A 17362-nucleotide genomic window follows, 5' to 3' on the forward strand; every position below is an offset into this window, starting at 1 on the left:
GAGGGATTAGTGCATTTAAAGGGACTGGTTCACGTTTTTCAAATTTGGGGGGAAATCGTGAATCAGTCCCTTTAATAAACATTTAAAAGTTACATACATGTACAGGTTACTTTCTAGAAAATGGATGTTTCTGTCAAAGTGAGCTGCTAATCCTGGTTAAAGAATTTAAGATTAAATTTTCTTTTCATTTCAGAAACTTGAAATTGACTTGAATGCCAATGGTAACTTATATACCTGTGAGGTTCTGGACTGTGATACTATCAATCAAGTGAAGAGCAAGTGCCTGTACCAGATCTACAAGAACAAACCAGCCTCGGAGATGCCGTCTACGGATGAAGTGGACTTAGGTATGTGTGTATAGAGCCTCACTGATGAAGTGGACTTATGTATGTGTGTATAGAGCCTCACTGATGAAGTGGACTTAGATATGTGTGTATAGAGCCTCACTGATGAAGTGGACTTATGTATGTGTGTATAGAGCCTCACTGATGAAGTGGACTTAGATATGTGTGTATAGAGCCTCACTGATGAAGTGGACTTATGTATGTGTGTATAGAACCTCACTGATGAAGTGGACTTAGGTATGTGTGTATAGAGCCTCACTGATGAAGTGGACTTAGGTTTGTGTGTATAGAGCCTCACTGATGAAGTGGACTTAGGTATGTGTGTATAGAGCCTCACTGATGAAGTGGACTTAGGTATGTGTGTATAGAACCTCACTGATGAAGTGGACTTATGTATATGTGTATAGAGCCTCACTGATGAAGTGGACTTAGGTATGTGTGTATAGAACCTCACTGATGAAGTGGACTTAGGTATGTGTTTATAGAGCCTCACTGATGAAGTGGACTTAGGTATGTGTGTATAGAGCCTCACTGATGAAGTGGACTTAGGTATGTGTGTATAGAACCTCACTGATGAAGTGGACTTAGGTATGTGTGTATCGAGCCTCACTGATGAAGTGGACTTAGGTATGTGTGTGTAGGGTCTCACTGATGAAGTGGACTTAGGTATGTGTGTGTAGGGTCTCACTGATGAAGTGGACTTAGGTATGTGTGTATAGAGCCTCACTGATGAAGTGGACTTAGGTATGTGTGTATAGAACCTCACTGATGAAGTGGACTTAGGTATGTGTGTGTACAGAGCCTCACTGATGAAGTGGACATTGGTATGTTTTCCGTTAATAGAGTCTTACATTAAAGACACAGTATCTTTTCTCCTCTACAGACAATTGATTAATCTCCATGTAGACTCCTCCAACTGTTGACCAGGATATCCAATTTTGGTCCCTTAAATCTTTTTTGTTTTGTTTTCATAGCCTTAAAACTTTTCATACCTCTCTCATCAAGCAATTTTGATTGTCATGGTGAATGAATATTTGTACCCTTACAAACAGAGTTAAGGACATGCGCAACATTTCTAAATGATATATATATATTTATTGTGACCTTTCATGTACAATTCACTTGCATTCTTGGGCTTTCTTGTTTCTACAACAAATTTTTGGGGTATTTTACCAGGCCTCAAGACCATAAACTGAAAATAGACAAGTAAAATTTGATTATTTATATCTTAGATGTATCTAGCATAGATTTTTAAAAAATCTGCTGGTTTTGTCAACAACAAAAAAATGATAATGATAAAAGCAAAGATGTTCAAAATTTTATCTGCTTATGAAAATTATTTCAAAGTTAGTTTTCAGGAAGAAAAGAGCACTTGCAAAACATAGTGCAGAAGAAGTGTTATTAATGTTGCTAACTCTTGGACAAATAAATATACAGTGAAACTTCTCTAAACCGGCCGGCTCTTGGACCGATAAAAACAGTCAGTTTATAGGAATGGCCGGTTTACTAAGAATTTGGCATTTAGAGACATTTTATATCTCAGTATTGTCAGAGTAGGTACTGTTCACTTTGTTCTGGTGATCTATGATCAATTATCGGTAGAGATCAAATTAGTTCGTTTCTACCAGCAGGTAATTACATTTTATAAATTCTCGCTGAAATCATCTACTTTTAATCTATAACAGGATACTTAAAGAAAACACAGAAGCCTATTATTGGAATTCCTCTTACCTATAAACATTATGTTTACATTTATCGCTTATATCATTAACAAATTTGTTTTGATGTTTTTAAAAAGTACAGTAGTAAATATGAAATTGTAATTTGAATTTTAAGTCTGTGGAAACCAAGAAAATTAATTTATTATTCAATAATTATCATTAACTTTCATGAATTTGTTCTTTATCAACTACCGCTTATATCCATGCGATATTATGGTGTAACAGTATGGCATTTGATACTTATTCATTCAATATGTTCCTAACTGTTTTTCACTCTTTGTACAGAATTTGGAAGAGTCCCTTGGATTAGACAAGTGTCACTTCATACCCATGATAGCACAAGTAAACAATAGAAATTAGGGAGGCCATTTGTGTTTTTCACACCTCCAGTAGATAATTTCCCACCTGGCCAGTTGGGCAGTCAATTTGCACACCTGGCCCATTGTGATCACCCTCTGTTGAAAAATTTCTAGTCTTCAAAAAGTGGCCAGTATTATAAGGGTAAATTACACGTTTGTTAACAAATGTTCTTTAAAAAGTGGCCGATGTCCGGTTTTCAGGGGTGGCCTGTTTTGTAAGACTTTCTTTGTTAGGAAATGTTAAGATTTCTGCCGGGACTTTGAAAATCGGCCGATATTCAGGGAGAATCGGTTTTCTGAGGGGCCGGTTTGGAGAAGTTTCACTGTAATTAGTGACAGGTGAGCTTGTCACCATGTATGAATACAGTGAAGATAAAATATTGTCAAGTTTGGTCAATGCATCTTGCAAAAATTGTAGAGTGGATGGCTGGCAAGAGCGGTCGTCTTGCTTTGAGCAACATAGACCAGACGAGTGAACGAGAGGAGAACATGGTTCGCCGTAACACGCTTCAACACTACAATGTTCTGGATGGCAGTCGTATGGCCCTGATGTACAAGTTCTCTCCTGATGATGAGCATACAGAAGATGACGAGGACCCTTATGGTTAGAAAAATCGTTTTTAAAAAATCTTTTATACCCTGGTGTTGGCACCAATTTGGACAATTAATCGAATCATAATTCCAACCTGTAAGAAAGTTCTCTAGATCTATGGAATTTATTTTGTATCAGTCAGAAGTAACAATACATGATGTTATGGTGATTTGTATGTAAGCCAACAAATTTTATCTGAGAATTTGGGGTGGGGTTTTTTTTTGTGACAGTAAACCAGCGATCGCCCTCAGACATAGAAATATCTGTTCCTCCGGATATCCATCTGATTCAGTCAGTGTCCTCTACTGGAAGTTTGGAACATCTCAGACAGTGGCATCTGGTATACCTTTATGCTTGGATAATTTTATAATTAGATAGGTTTTATAAATGTAGCAGGGTGGCATGTTTGATTTTCTAAATGTAGCTGAAAGCATAATGAAAACTAGTTCAAAGGAAAAATGAGTATATACAGACAGCTGGAAAGTATAACTCATTTTCTTCTTTTGATTTTAAGATGAAATTATCATACAATTGTAACATTATGAAAAGTTAATGATTTCCATCAAATCAAAGCAAGAAAATTCATTTCTTAAAATGTGAAACTTAACCTTTAATTTGTAAATAAACTAATTGCACTCGTCAGGTAAAAAGTTTGGATGAGGAAGAATCCCACGAGAAGACAGTGAAACTGAAGGACATTGTTAAGACAAGCCACATTACCAACTTAATGCACACGAAGGTGGGTAAACAGCACTCAATTCACATACCATTTGTTGATTAGAATTGTTGTCTTACACTCTAAATTGTATTTGAGATTTTCCTTTTCCAGTTATATTAACTTTATATCTTCTTATTTTAAAGGGTAGCCCTGTTTCATTTAAAAATAAATATACCTGACATAAAATCTCTCCTGTATCCATGGTGGTGCAGTTGTATAAATCACTTCAATCACTGTTCCTAAAATGAGTGATGTCTGGGAATTTGATGTATGAATAATCATAATGACACAGTAGTTTAAAATGAGTGATGTCTGGGAATTTGATGTATGAATAATCATAATGACACAGTAGTTTAAAATGAGTGATGTCTGGGAATTTGATGTATGAATAATCATAATGACACAGTAGTTTAAAATGAGTGATGTCTGGGAATTTGATGTATGAATAATCATAATGACACAGTAGTTTAAAATGAGTGATGTCTGGGAATTTGATGTATGAATAATTATAATGACACAGTAGTTTAAAATGAGTGATGTCTGGGAATTTGATGTATGAATAATTATAATGACACAGTAGTTTAAAATGAGTGATGTCTGGGAATTTGATGTATGAATAATTATAATGACACAGTAGTTTGATGTCTGGGAATTTGATGTATGAATAATCATAATGACACAGTAGTTTGATGTCTGGGAATTTGATGTATGAATAATCATAATGACACAGTAGTTTAAAATGAGTGATGTCTGGGAATTTGATGTATGAATAATCATAATGACACAGTAGTTTAAAATGAGTGATGTCTGGGAATTTGATGTATGAATAATTATAATGACACAGTAGTTTAAAATGAGTGATGTCTGGGAATTTGATGTATGAATAATTATAATGACACAGTAGTTTAAAATGAGTGATGTCTGGGAATTTAATGTATGAATAATCATAATGACACAGTAGTTTAAAATGAGTGATGTCTGGGAATTTGATGTATGAATAATTATAATGACACAGTAGTTTAAAATGAGTGATGTCTGGGAATTTAATGTATGAATAATTATAATGACACAGTAGTTTAAAATGAGTGATGTCTGGGAATTTGATGTATGAATAATTATAATGACACAGTAGTTTAAAATGAGTGATGTCTGGGAATTTAATGTATGAATAATCATAATGACACAGTAGTTTAAAATGAGTGATGTCTGGGAATTTGATGTATGAATAATTATAATGACACAGTAGTTTGATGTCTGGGAATTTGATGTATGAATAATCATAATGACACAGTAGTTTAAAATGAGTGATGTCTGGGAATTTGATGTATGAATAATCATAATGACACAGTAGTTTAAAATGAGTGATGTCTGGGAATTTGATGTATGAATAATTATAATGACACAGTAGTTTAAAATGAGTGATGTCTGGGAATTTGATGTATGAATAATCATAATGACACAGTAGTTTAAAATGAGTGATGTCTGGGAATTTGATGTATGAATAATCATAATGACACAGTAGTTTAAAATGAGTGATGTCTGGGAATTTGATGTATGAATAATCATAATGACACAGTAGTTTAAAATGAGTGATGTCTGGGAATTTGATGTATGAATAATCATAATGACACAGTAGTTTAAAATGAGTGATGTCTGGGAATTTGATGTATGAATAATCATAATGACACAGTAGTTTAAAATGAGTGATGTCTGGGAATTTGATGTATGAATAATTATAATGACACAGTAGTTTAGTGATGTATGAATAATCATAATGACACAGTAGTTTAGTGATGTATGAATAATCATAATGACACAGTAGTTTAGTGAAGAACATCCAAGTATGAAAGCACCAACTCAGAAATGACAAAACATGTAGAAGCCAAGCTGTATTATAGAATAGTGTTAGTACTCAGAAATGACAAAACATGTAGAAGCCAAGCTGTATTATAGAATAGTGTTAGTACTCAGAAATGACAAAACATGTAGAAGCAAAGCTGTATTATAGAATAGTGTTAGTACTCAGAAATGACAAAACATGTAGAAGCCAAGCTGTATTATAGAATAGTGTTAGTACTCAGAAATGACAAAACATGTAGAAGCCAAGCTGTATTATAGAATAGTGTTAGTACTCAGAAATGACAAAACATGTAGAAGCAAAGCTGTATTATAGAATAGTGTTAGTACTCAGAAATGACAAAACATGTAGAAGCAAAGCTGTATTATAGAATAGTGTTAGTACTCAGAAATGACAAAACATGTAGAAGCAAAGCTGTATTATAGAATAGTGTTAGTACAAAGCTGTATTATAGAATAGTGTTAGTACTCAGAAATGACAAAACATGTAGAAGCAAAGCTGTATTATAGAATAGTGTTAGTACTCAGAAATGACAAAACATGTAGAAGCCAAGCTGTATTATAGAATAGTGTTAGTACTCAGAAATGACAAAACATGTAGAAGCCAAGCTGTATTATAGAATAGTGTTAGTACTCAGAAATGACAAAACATGTAGAAGCAAAGCTGTATTATAGAATAGTGTTAGTACTCAGAAATGACAAAACATGTAGAAGCAAAGCTGTATTATAGAATAGTGTTAGTACTCAGAAATGACAAAACATGTAGAAGCAAAGCTGTATTATAGAATAGTGTTAGTACTCAGAAATGACAAAACATGTAGAAGCCAAGCTGTATTATAGAATAGTGTTAGTACTCAGAAATGACAAAACATGTAGAAGCAAAGCTGTATTATAGAATAGTGTTAGTACTCAGAAATGACAAAACATGTAGAAGCAAAGCTGTATTATAGAATAGTGTTAGTACTCAGAAATGACAAAACATGTAGAAGCCAAGCTGTATTATAGAATAGTGTTAGTACAAATGGTGACCCATTGTATCAGGTGGAGATTTGTAATTAGAATATAAAGGAAATTTAGTTCAGGGAAAAGAAGAAAGCCCATGGAGTCCACATCGTATTTTCTTAAAGCATGAAAAAAGACAATTCACAACTCAACTGTATGACAAACGGGATGATTTCAGCTTCTCCATCGTCAACTTCCCACATTTATGTAGCAATATTCCATTATCACCTGCATATGGTGTTTATATATCTCAACTGATTCGATATGCAAGAGCTTGTTCTGGGTATAGTCAGTTTTTAAATCGAGGTAAGCTACTGACAAACAAGTTGATGGTACAGGGATTTCAACAGTCTCGATTGAAGTCAGCATTTCGCAAATTCTATGGTCGTTATAACGATCTAGTTCGTCAATACGACCTCGCATTGGGTCAAATGCTGTCTTACGTGTTTCATACCGATTGTTAAGCCGTTCTTGGCACACTGATTTTGACTGCGGATAACTCCGTTTACCTGATCAGGATATGGGGCTCACGGCGGGTGTGACCGGTCAACAGGGGATGCTTACTCCTCCTAGGCACCTGATCCCACCTCTGGTGTGTCCAGGGGTCCGTGTTTGCCCAACTATCTAATTTGTATTGCTTGTAGGAGTTATGAGATTGATCACTGTTCGTTATCTTCACCTTGCACCAATATATGAAAATATTTCTAAAAGCTCTGTCCTAAAATTTTCTTCTATCTTGGGACCCTGAATGAGATATATTCCTCTTTTGCATGATTCTAAAGTTCAAAGAAAAAATATAGGGGTACCTCCTCACTTTACCATCTACCGCAAAGAATTGGTATCCTGGGATGTTTTGAAAGTGGAATTGCCCTTATTGTATATTGTTCATAGTTTACTCTAAAAAACAGTTTGTTTCTTTCACAGGACAAGTATTTCATTGTTTTAGGTCACTCAAGTCATTGCTATTGGTCTTCATTTGTTGTACATTAACAATTGAACATTTTTTATTTCTTCTCGATAGCTACCTTTCCAATTCTTTTCAAATTTGGTTTTAAGTCTCTTTGAGACAAGAGGGATGTAAATTTTAAATTTTAAATTTCAGGACTCCAGCACCCGGGGGCTTTGGGATGGGACAAAAACTGCTAAAAATTTACAATTTTTAAAAATCTTCTTTGTTCAATTGCACATCAGTAAGGAAATTTCAATGCATAGTCATGTAGAGCAGGAAGGCTTTTACCAATAGTAAATTTTATTACCCCTGGGGTAGTGGTTATAACTTCAGTGGGGCCAATCTTGGCATATAGTGCTTTTGTGTAAAACATTTGTATAACATCTACTTAAATGCTATTAAAACTAACTTGAAGCTGAATAGATATTTGGAAGGAGCAGGTAGTCCTATACCAAATTTGTATAACATCTACTTAAATGCTATTAAAACTAACTTGAAGCAGAATAGATATTTGGAAGGAGCAGGTAGTCCTTTACCAAATTTGTAAATTTGATGATCCCAAAGGTTGGGATTTTGGTATCAGGGTGGGGCCAAAATGGTTATAGTCATTAAATGTGTGCATTAACAATTCAACATCAGTGATTTTTTTTGGGCCAAAATGCCACCGAGATTCGGCTGTTTCCCCTCACAAAAATTAGCTATTTTTTCCCAATTATATATATGTGTTTTCCCAATTTTTAATTTAGGGAAATTAGGCCATTTAAAAAAAAGGTTACCGTATATTGCTGACAAAGAGTAAATACGTTTTTTCTTCAGTTTTATTCTCCAAACCACTGCACATGCAAAAAGCTTTTGTAAATTGTAAAGAATATGTAAAACAATGAAGGCATCCATATAAGCAGATATGCAGCGAAGTATATAGTTTCCAGATACACATTAAGCCATATTGTTGACACTTTCATGTTTGACCACCATATATGTAGGATCAGGCTAATAACAGGAAGTGTCCAACAGTATAGGGTTTTACTAAAATCCGAAAAATACAAACAGGAGAGACATTCTGGAAACTTGATTATTAATATAATATATACAAGATTATGGGTACAATTGCTGGTGAATCAATAATTTATTATTTTCTTTATGATATTAGACAATAAGTACTTCTTAGAAAAAGGAAATGATATTTATACAAGGTGTGACTTCCAATACATATTTATTTTATGATTTTAAATCAGATCTGAAATAAACTTCAAACAAAAAAATTGTTATTTGATTATTTTATGCATCTTTACCATTTTAATTTACTATCAGTGATTTTTTCCCAATTTGAGGAAAATGTCGCTAATTTTTCCCAATTCAAAAGGAGGGGTGGTAGTTTGAAAAACCAAAAAAAATCACTGAACATGTTTAAATTTTTGATAACTGCCCTTCCAATTGAATTATTTTCGAATTCAATCAGATATGAAGCATCTTTAGAACAAGAGGGACATAAATTGTAAGTTTCAGGACCCCAGCACCCTCAGGACTTTAGGAGTGAGACCAAAACAAAAAATTACAAATATTTTCAAAAATACCTTCAACTGCACATAAGTAAAAACAACAAAATAAATGCATAGTCATGTAGAGGAGGAAGCCCTCTACCAATGTTTCATGATCCCAGGATAGAGGCTATTACTCCAGAGCAGGGCCGGTACTATATAATGCTTATGTGTAAAACATTTAAATTACATCTTCATTAATGCTATTGATACTAAATTGAAACTAAATAGATATTTTAAAGGAACATGTAGTTCTTTACCATTGTGAAAATTGTAGAGAAGCAGGTACAGTTTATTTCAGTAGGAGTCCTAAAATCTGGCTTTCAAATAAGGAATTTATAAGCAAACCTAAACTATGATTAATTTGATCCAAAATTGCCTTGTGGTATACGACAGGGGTGCGAAGTCGGCATAAAATTGCAAAAATGCCAAAATCAATGAAAAAATTCATAAATTCAGGAGGTTTTCCTTTCAGAAAACATACAGCCCATGCATCGAACAAATTCATATTCAAATAAATTTTTCATCTTCTATTAACACACAATATATATTAATTTCATTTTGCTCGACAGATTGGCACACCTTTTCCTAAGCAATAATCTGGATCAAATTTAACAGTTATCAATCTCTTTTTGAAAAAAGGCGGGGAAAACTCTTATTCATGACGTAATAATGCTATGAAATGAGAAATAACTTTTATTTAAGTTTAGATACTATACTTGGCATATATTTAACTTATTCAAAACACAGATCAAGCTTGATTCAAGACCCCTTTAAATCAGAGAATTTTGGGGGCCTTTTTATGTACACAAATCGTACCTTGTTCTTTCATGATCCCATGCGTAGGGGTTAGGTAATCGTACCTTGTTCTTTCATGATCCCATGCGTAGGGGTTAGGTAATCGTACCTTGTTCTTTCATGATCCCATGCGTAGGGGTTAGGTAATCGTACCTTTTTCTTTCATGATCCCATGCGTAGGGGTGAGGTAATCGTACCTTGTTCTTTCATGATCCCATGCGTAGGGGTTAGGTAATCGTACCTTGTTCTTTCATGATCCCATACGTAGGGGTTAGGTAATCGTACCTTGTTCTTTCATGATCCCATGCGTAGGGGTGAGGTATGAGGGTGGAGCCAAACTGATTGGTGAAGAACTGTAATTGTAAATAATTTTAAAATATTCCTGCATATCCACTGAACATTAAGAATAAAAATTTATATATATCGATGTCTATGCACCAAAGTACAAAAAAAAATTGTATCCTCTCTTTGCAATTTATATTCCAAAAATTTTTTTTTTTAAACCTTCAGTTTATTTGAAGCATTACTGTCTCATGCCGTTTGGTACTCAGGTGAGCGATAAGGCCTGTGGGCCTCTTGTTTAATACTACAGACCCTGAAATTTACTTGGCTACATCTAAAAAGCATGTAAGTTTCATATCGTTTTGAAAGCAATTTGTTCTATATTGAAAGTGTTTCGTGTAAGAAACATTTCATTCCATGTAAGAATCGCATGTTAATTCATGTGGCAAGCATATCATTTTGTGTTGGAAACATATGCTAGGAGCATGTAACTGGTGTAATAGTAGGTTTCAGGGTCTGTAAATATAAAATTTAGAATTTTCAACAATGCAGAACAGGATTGAAAGAATTTTTTTTCATTTTACTAAATATCTCATTTTAACTTTGAATTTTCTTAAGAAAATTTTTTTAAATAACAAATGGATTTATTTATGAATTTTTCTTAGGCATAACTAACTTTTCAACATTGAATTTATGTTAATGAAATCTTGACCACTGTGCTTGGGATTTTCAGCTAGTATTGCAGGACAATATTAAAGAAGTGTTTGACAGCGTGCTGAACCATGATACAGTCCCTCTAGTGGTGCATTACCTATTTGGAGTGCTGGAAAATCTGGCTAATAAGAATAGTGTTGAACCAGACACTTTACTTTGTTGGAAGAGTGAAAGGTAGAACAACACTAGATATTCTCTGATGGAGGTGGTCAAAACAAATTTTTGTGTGGATGTTAAAATATTCATTTTCAGGTTCAACATTGATTATGGCTGCTAGGTAGTTAACATTAACTAGTGTAGGGCTCTCACTAAGGAATGAGAAATTTGTACATTTGTGATAATGGATTAGGATAAAGTTTGCACAATTTCTTTCATGGGGGGTGGGGTGTATGTATATTTTTCTAATCTTGAAATCTCTGTATGATGAATGCCTTATTCTATGTGAGAATGTTTCTTTTTCAAACCTCTATGTACCCCAAATTCTGTATATAGTTCTATACCCTTATTTCATAAATACTTCCTCTGATTCTGTGGGTGATAATCAAGGCTTCCTTGTAACACTGTACTATGACAGTCCGTAGCCATGATGTAAATGTGGTGTAAACCTATACTTATTGCATCGGCTTCATCTCAGTGTCCGCAAGTTCCTTCTAGATCCCCAGGGACTGGGATGGGTTTCTATGTAGATAGAAAGGGAGACTACTCGATGTGTGGTTGCAGCACCTTGATTAAAACAATAAACAGATAACTGGCCTGCACAATTAATTTGGACTGATGATGTATTTCCATAATAATGATTAATTCATAATGAGAGAGTTTGACTAATATTTGATTTTAGAGTTAAAGAAAAAACAAAGCTTAATTGTCGGGGGGGGGGGGGGGGGGGGGGGGTCATCCCTTGTACATCTTATCAATGCCTCATTAGGTAACACTTCCACACAAAGATTAGTTGTGAATTTTCAATTTACATCCATAAACACTTATGTTGAGAACACATAACATATTGACAACTTACTAACTGGATTTCCCTTTATTAACAATTAACAGTTAGCACATTTATAATGACTAATATCAAATATTGAACACCACCCATTGCATGTGATAATTATTTAGTTTTAATATTCTATTAATGATATAAATATTTGAATCGGTGGAGGTACAGGATATTGTGAATGAGATTTGTTTTTGTAGGTATGCGTGATTAGGTGGGGGGGGCAGACAGGGTATAGGTGAAGGGAAAGAAAGGAGGGGGAGAGAAAAGAGGAAGACAGACTGAAAGAAGGGATGAGAGGAGAGAGGAAGAGAAAAGAGGAAGACAGACTGAAAGAAAAGATGAGAGAAAAGAGAAAGACCGATTGAAAAAAGTGGGAGGAATGCAAGAAGAGAGAGGAAGACAGATTGAAGGAGATGAAAGGAGGGAGAAAAAAGAGAGGATGACAGAATGAAAGGAGGGAGAGAAAAGAGGATGACAGAATGAGAGAAGAGATGAGAAAAGAGAAGATGACAGAATGAAAGAAGAGATGAGAAAAGAGAGGATGACAGAATGAAAGGAGGGAGAGAAAAGAGAAGATGACAGAATGAAAGAAGAGATGAGAAAAGAGAGGACATCAGAATGAAAGGAGGGAGAGAAAAGAGAAGATGACAGAATGAGAGAATAGATGAGAAAAGAGAGGACACATAATGAAAGGAGGGAGAGAAAAGAGGATGACAGAATGAAAGAAGAGAGAAAAGACGATGACAGAATGAAAGAAGAGAGAGAAAAGAGAGGATGACAGAATGAAAGAAGAGATGAGAAAGGAGAGGATGACAGAATGAAAGGAGGGAGAGAAAAGAGAAGATGACAGAATGAAAGAAGAGATGAGAAAGGAGAGGATGACAGAATGAAAGGAGGGAGAGAAAAGAGAAGAGGACAGAATGAAAGAAGAGATGAGAAAGGAGAGGATGACAGAATGAAAGGAGGGAGAGAAAAGAGAAGAGGACAGAATGAAAGAAGAGATGAGAAAGGAGAGGATGACAGAATGAAAGGAGGGAGAGAAAACAGGGCTCGAAATTAACATATGTCCGTCAGTCTGTGACTGGCTAAAAGTCTGGCGGACTGACTGACATTTGTTTTAGTCAGTCTGATGGGACTGGTTAATTTTCTAAAGCATCATTTTGGAAAATATACTTAATATGAAATTTCATACACATTTGGCATGCTTCAATCTGTTTAATCAACCGGACAAATCTGATTCGTAAATATAAATTCCACATTTAAGTGTTACAATATTGTCTAAGGCATAATGAGTTGAATTTCATTTTAATGTTATCAACAAAATATATTTGATTATTTCTGGAAAACTCTGTTGGACTGGTAATTTTTTCTGCGGACTGGTTAAAATTATACCCCATCAGTCCGGCTGGACTGGTGACATAAAAAGTTAGCTTCAAGCCCTGGAAAAGAGATGACAGAATGAAAGAAGAGATAAGAGGGAGAGAAAAGAGAGGACAGATTGAAAGAAGGAGTGAGGAGGAGGGGAAAATAAAGGAAGCCTGGTTTAGAAAAGGGATGGGAGCAGAAGTAGTGGATCTCTCTTTATTACATCAAACAGCTTAAAAAAGTAGCAAATAATATTTGGGAGTCTTAGGAAAAAAGAATGGATAGTTGGAATTTGGTACAGGGGTATTGGGATTCTCTAGTGTGTACAGGATTGATCTCACTCTCCCATGTTTGTGTAAAGCATGCTTCACTGCTAGGCTTAGTAGTCAGGTTTCTCTAGTATATGCAAATTGGAATGCCACCACTGTGATTGATGTGACTGTTGCCATGGAGATGCTGTTTCTGTTACCTCCCTCATATTTGGGATTGTGTAGCAATTATACCACCACAAGGGAAGTATAATCTTGCCATTGTAAAGGTTTGTTTATTTCATTGACAAAGACAAAATTGTAAAAGAATTGAATTGTATGTAGTTTGGCAATCAACCCGTTATGTTTTTCTCTTGATAAGTAAATCATGGTGATTATAATTCTAGAATGCTGTTTTTATAATTATTTGAGGATATAAATTCATGCTCTGGGTTGTCTTGAATTATAGAATAAGTATTTAACTTGTTTTATATGTAATATGTTGTTTAATGTCCTGGTCGAGAATTTTTCACTCATACAGATACATCAGCAGCTGTAGGTGAAGAGATGAAATGTAAAATAGATTATCAATATACATGTATTCCCATCATGCATTTCATGTAAATTTCAAAATTATGTGTATGTTGGATGTGGTTGGAAACGATTTATGAATAAAACATAGAAACATGTCCAACTTTTAACCAGGGATTGCTAGATTAGAAAGGGGTGTTACTACTAATCCGTGAAATGTGCCATCTCAACCAGTTTTTATTTTATGACTACAATTAGATTTATTGCATGATTTGCTGTTAATAAAATATATATCTGTAACATGGCTGTTTGTGTAAGTACTGCATGCATGCTTTACTTTGCTTAAATCATTCTTAATGCTAGAATATTTGAGAAAGAAATATAGAAATATATCCTTGGGATTGATTGATTCTATATTGTGATTGATTGATTGATTCTATATTGTTTAAAATCCCACTCAAGAATTTTTCACTCATATAGAGACATCACCTTTGCTGGTGAAGGGCTGCAAAATTTTGGCCTGTGCTCGGTGCTTACAGACTTTGAGCAGGAATATTTAATTATATTTTACAAATTTGGAACATTAATTGATATACATGTAATCAGTTTCTTTCATATTATTTGGTTCAAAGTTTTTCATTTCTTTATTGGCTTTCTGTTCTAAAACATCATAATAGTTTATGAATACATCTTTATGACTTGTAGTGTGTTGATCCTGACAATCAATTGTATAACAAAACCTGCAATATTTTAGCTATAAAGGAGAGCAAATGATGTATCTTGGTTTTCTTTTATCTAAAATCTAAACAGCATAGATTTAAGTGTATGAAAATTCATTGGTAACATAGTGATTGACATCTCATGATAATTGTACTATAATTTTCAAAAGAAGAAACATTTAGATTGTTTTAGATTTTTCTTATTTTAACAAAATGCCTTAATGGAAGTCATATCATCACTAAAGAAGAAGTCCGATTTGCTACTCTCATCTTCATGTGGAGATTAGAATAGCAGATAAGAATTCTCGCCTAGCGACGATATGAGGAAGTATAAACACTGTGACAAACAACTAACGAATGCGTAGCTTGAATTATTTTTCATGGTGGCTGAAGACTCTAGCGTGTTTATAAGGCTCCTGTCTGATGTCGCAGTAAACGACCGGGAAGTGACCAATCTAATTAAAGTTAGATGTTAGATCGACTCATGTACATAATGGTTTGAGAAGCGGTAGCGGATTCAAAACAGCTAATTTTAATTAGATTGGGAAGTGACAGAACGGCGACTAGAAAGACCCACAAGGATAATCATGAGTCCTTGTTGTCCCAAAATTTTCTATATACTTGGAAATTTATTCATTTTGCACATTATGATCAGTCATAAAACTCTCATCCCAGCTTTTGAATTCAGTTGGGGGGAGGGTGTATATAAAAATTACCTTGTCTGTCGAATCATGTCAGGCCATAACTTTATATTTACCTTTTCATTTTTTTTCTTTTGATAACTTTACATATTATTGTGATGATGGCCATTTCCTCATGAAGGTACTGCAGTTGTAAACCAATATCCTACGGTCTACATGAATGTTCATATGTTTGAAAATTGTGTATGATATATATGCCCTTTCTTAATGATTTGGGTGTATGTAGATATTACTGTAAAAAGAAGTTTGCTTGTAAGCCACCATGAAGCAAGAATATTTCCCACTACCAGTTCATTGATTAATGTAGAATCATTTAAATTCATGGGGCTCAATTTTCATGGATTGTTGATATTCTGCAGTTTAGCTGTAATTGTAACATTTTGTAATTTGTGAATTTTGTTGTGGTTTAAAATCTATGAGATAGGGGTATCCATGACAATTGAGTTCCCACAAAACCCAATGATTCCATGTAAATTCTTCTAACACAATGTAGAATTGAATTCACCTGGGTGAGTTATTTTGGTGAAAGGTTAAATGTTAACTGTTGAGCATGCAAGTGGTGATGTGTGTAACCATTAACTATTTTCCTGCTCAGCTACGCTATGAGAGTGTGGGCCATGCTCTTGGTCCGTCCTGAGAACCTGTTCGACATCCAGAAAGCCAAACATGTAGAGCCATGTCTGAATGTCATCAAGCAGGTCTTCATCGACTGCTTCCATTCCACCAAGATCAGCAAGGTCAGAAAAATGTTTTGTAGTAGACCACGATGTTGATTTGAAAGCTTTAAAAGATAATAAGGGGGTTTTTTGGGGGGGAGGGGGGGGTCAGTTGAGTTTGGATTTGGGTTTGTTTGTTTTTGATATTACTTACTTTTGAAGAAAAAAAGATCAGTTAAACAAAAAATTTTGTGTTGTTATATAGGATTCCTCCTTACAAAAACTTCTGTTTGCCCAAGAAGTACCACATTACCAAAAGAAGACTGAGCAGTTTTACAAAGCATTGGCTAACAAGGCTGCTGTAACAGATGCTGATTTCTGGAGTGAGATGTCACGACTCAATAGTGTAAGTAAACAGTCAACCATGTGATGTAATGTTCTCAGTGCTTGATCACACTTCATGGTCGCTGATGATGTCCGAGACAGGATTGTAATATTCTCAGTACTTGATCACACTTCATGGTCGCTGATGATGTCAGAGGCAGGATTGTAATGGATTTCAGGATTTCAATGGGTGGATTACTTCTAGGGAAATCACAAAATGTATACTCTATTTTAGGAAATGCTTTCAGTTTTCTTTATGAATCTTTGGTCTTTCTTTTTCAGTTGCAGCAAGAGCATCTGAAATTCTCCAAACCAGCTGCTTTACAGAAGTTGTACAAGTTTGTTCAGCAGTATGTGGAGGAGGTGAGTCATTGATGATCAGCCTCACATAGACTCAGCTGTCAATCGTTGTTAATAAAACTCAGAGACTCAGCTGTCAATCATTGTTAATAAAACTCACATAGACTCAGCTGTCAATCATTGTTAATAAAACTCACATAGACTCAGCTGTCAATCATTGTGAATAAGCCTCACATAGACTCAGCTGTCAATCATTGTGAATAAGCCTCACATAGACTCAGCTGTCAATCATTGTGAATAAGCCTCACATAGACTCAGCTGTCAATCATTGTTAATAAACCTCACATAGACTCAACTGTCAATCATTGTTAATAAGCCTCACATAGACTCAGCTGTCAATCATTGTTAATAAGCCTCACATAGACTCAGCTGTCAATCATTGTTAATAAGCCTCACATAGACTCATCTGTCAATCATTGTTAATAAAACTCACATAGACTCAGCTGTCAATCATTGTGAATAAGCTTCACATAGACTCAGCTGTCAATCATTGTTAATAAGCCTCACATGGACTCAGCTGTCAATCATTG

General features: G+C 34.7%; 1 protein-coding gene across 5 annotated transcripts in view; it reads left to right on the forward strand.

Annotated features, from left to right (window-relative positions):
- LOC125655396 (plexin A3-like) overlaps nt 1-17362 on the forward strand; it is a 136044-nt gene that overhangs the window by 110940 nt on the left and 7742 nt on the right. For all 5 annotated transcript variants that reach the window (XM_056142951.1, XM_056142956.1, XM_056142952.1 and 2 more), the window contains 8 exons: nt 194-347; nt 2843-3028; nt 3247-3356; nt 3660-3755; nt 10894-11048; nt 16028-16169; nt 16354-16494; nt 16755-16835. In XM_056142951.1, coding sequence (XP_055998926.1) covers nt 194-347; nt 2843-3028; nt 3247-3356; nt 3660-3755; nt 10894-11048; nt 16028-16169; nt 16354-16494; nt 16755-16835 — 1065 coding nt within the window. The remainder of the gene's footprint in view (nt 1-193; nt 348-2842; nt 3029-3246; nt 3357-3659; nt 3756-10893; nt 11049-16027; nt 16170-16353; nt 16495-16754; nt 16836-17362) is intronic.

This window comes from Ostrea edulis, chromosome 7 (assembly GCF_947568905.1).
Source record: "Ostrea edulis chromosome 7, xbOstEdul1.1, whole genome shotgun sequence".
NCBI lineage: Eukaryota > Metazoa > Mollusca > Bivalvia > Ostreida > Ostreidae > Ostrea > Ostrea edulis.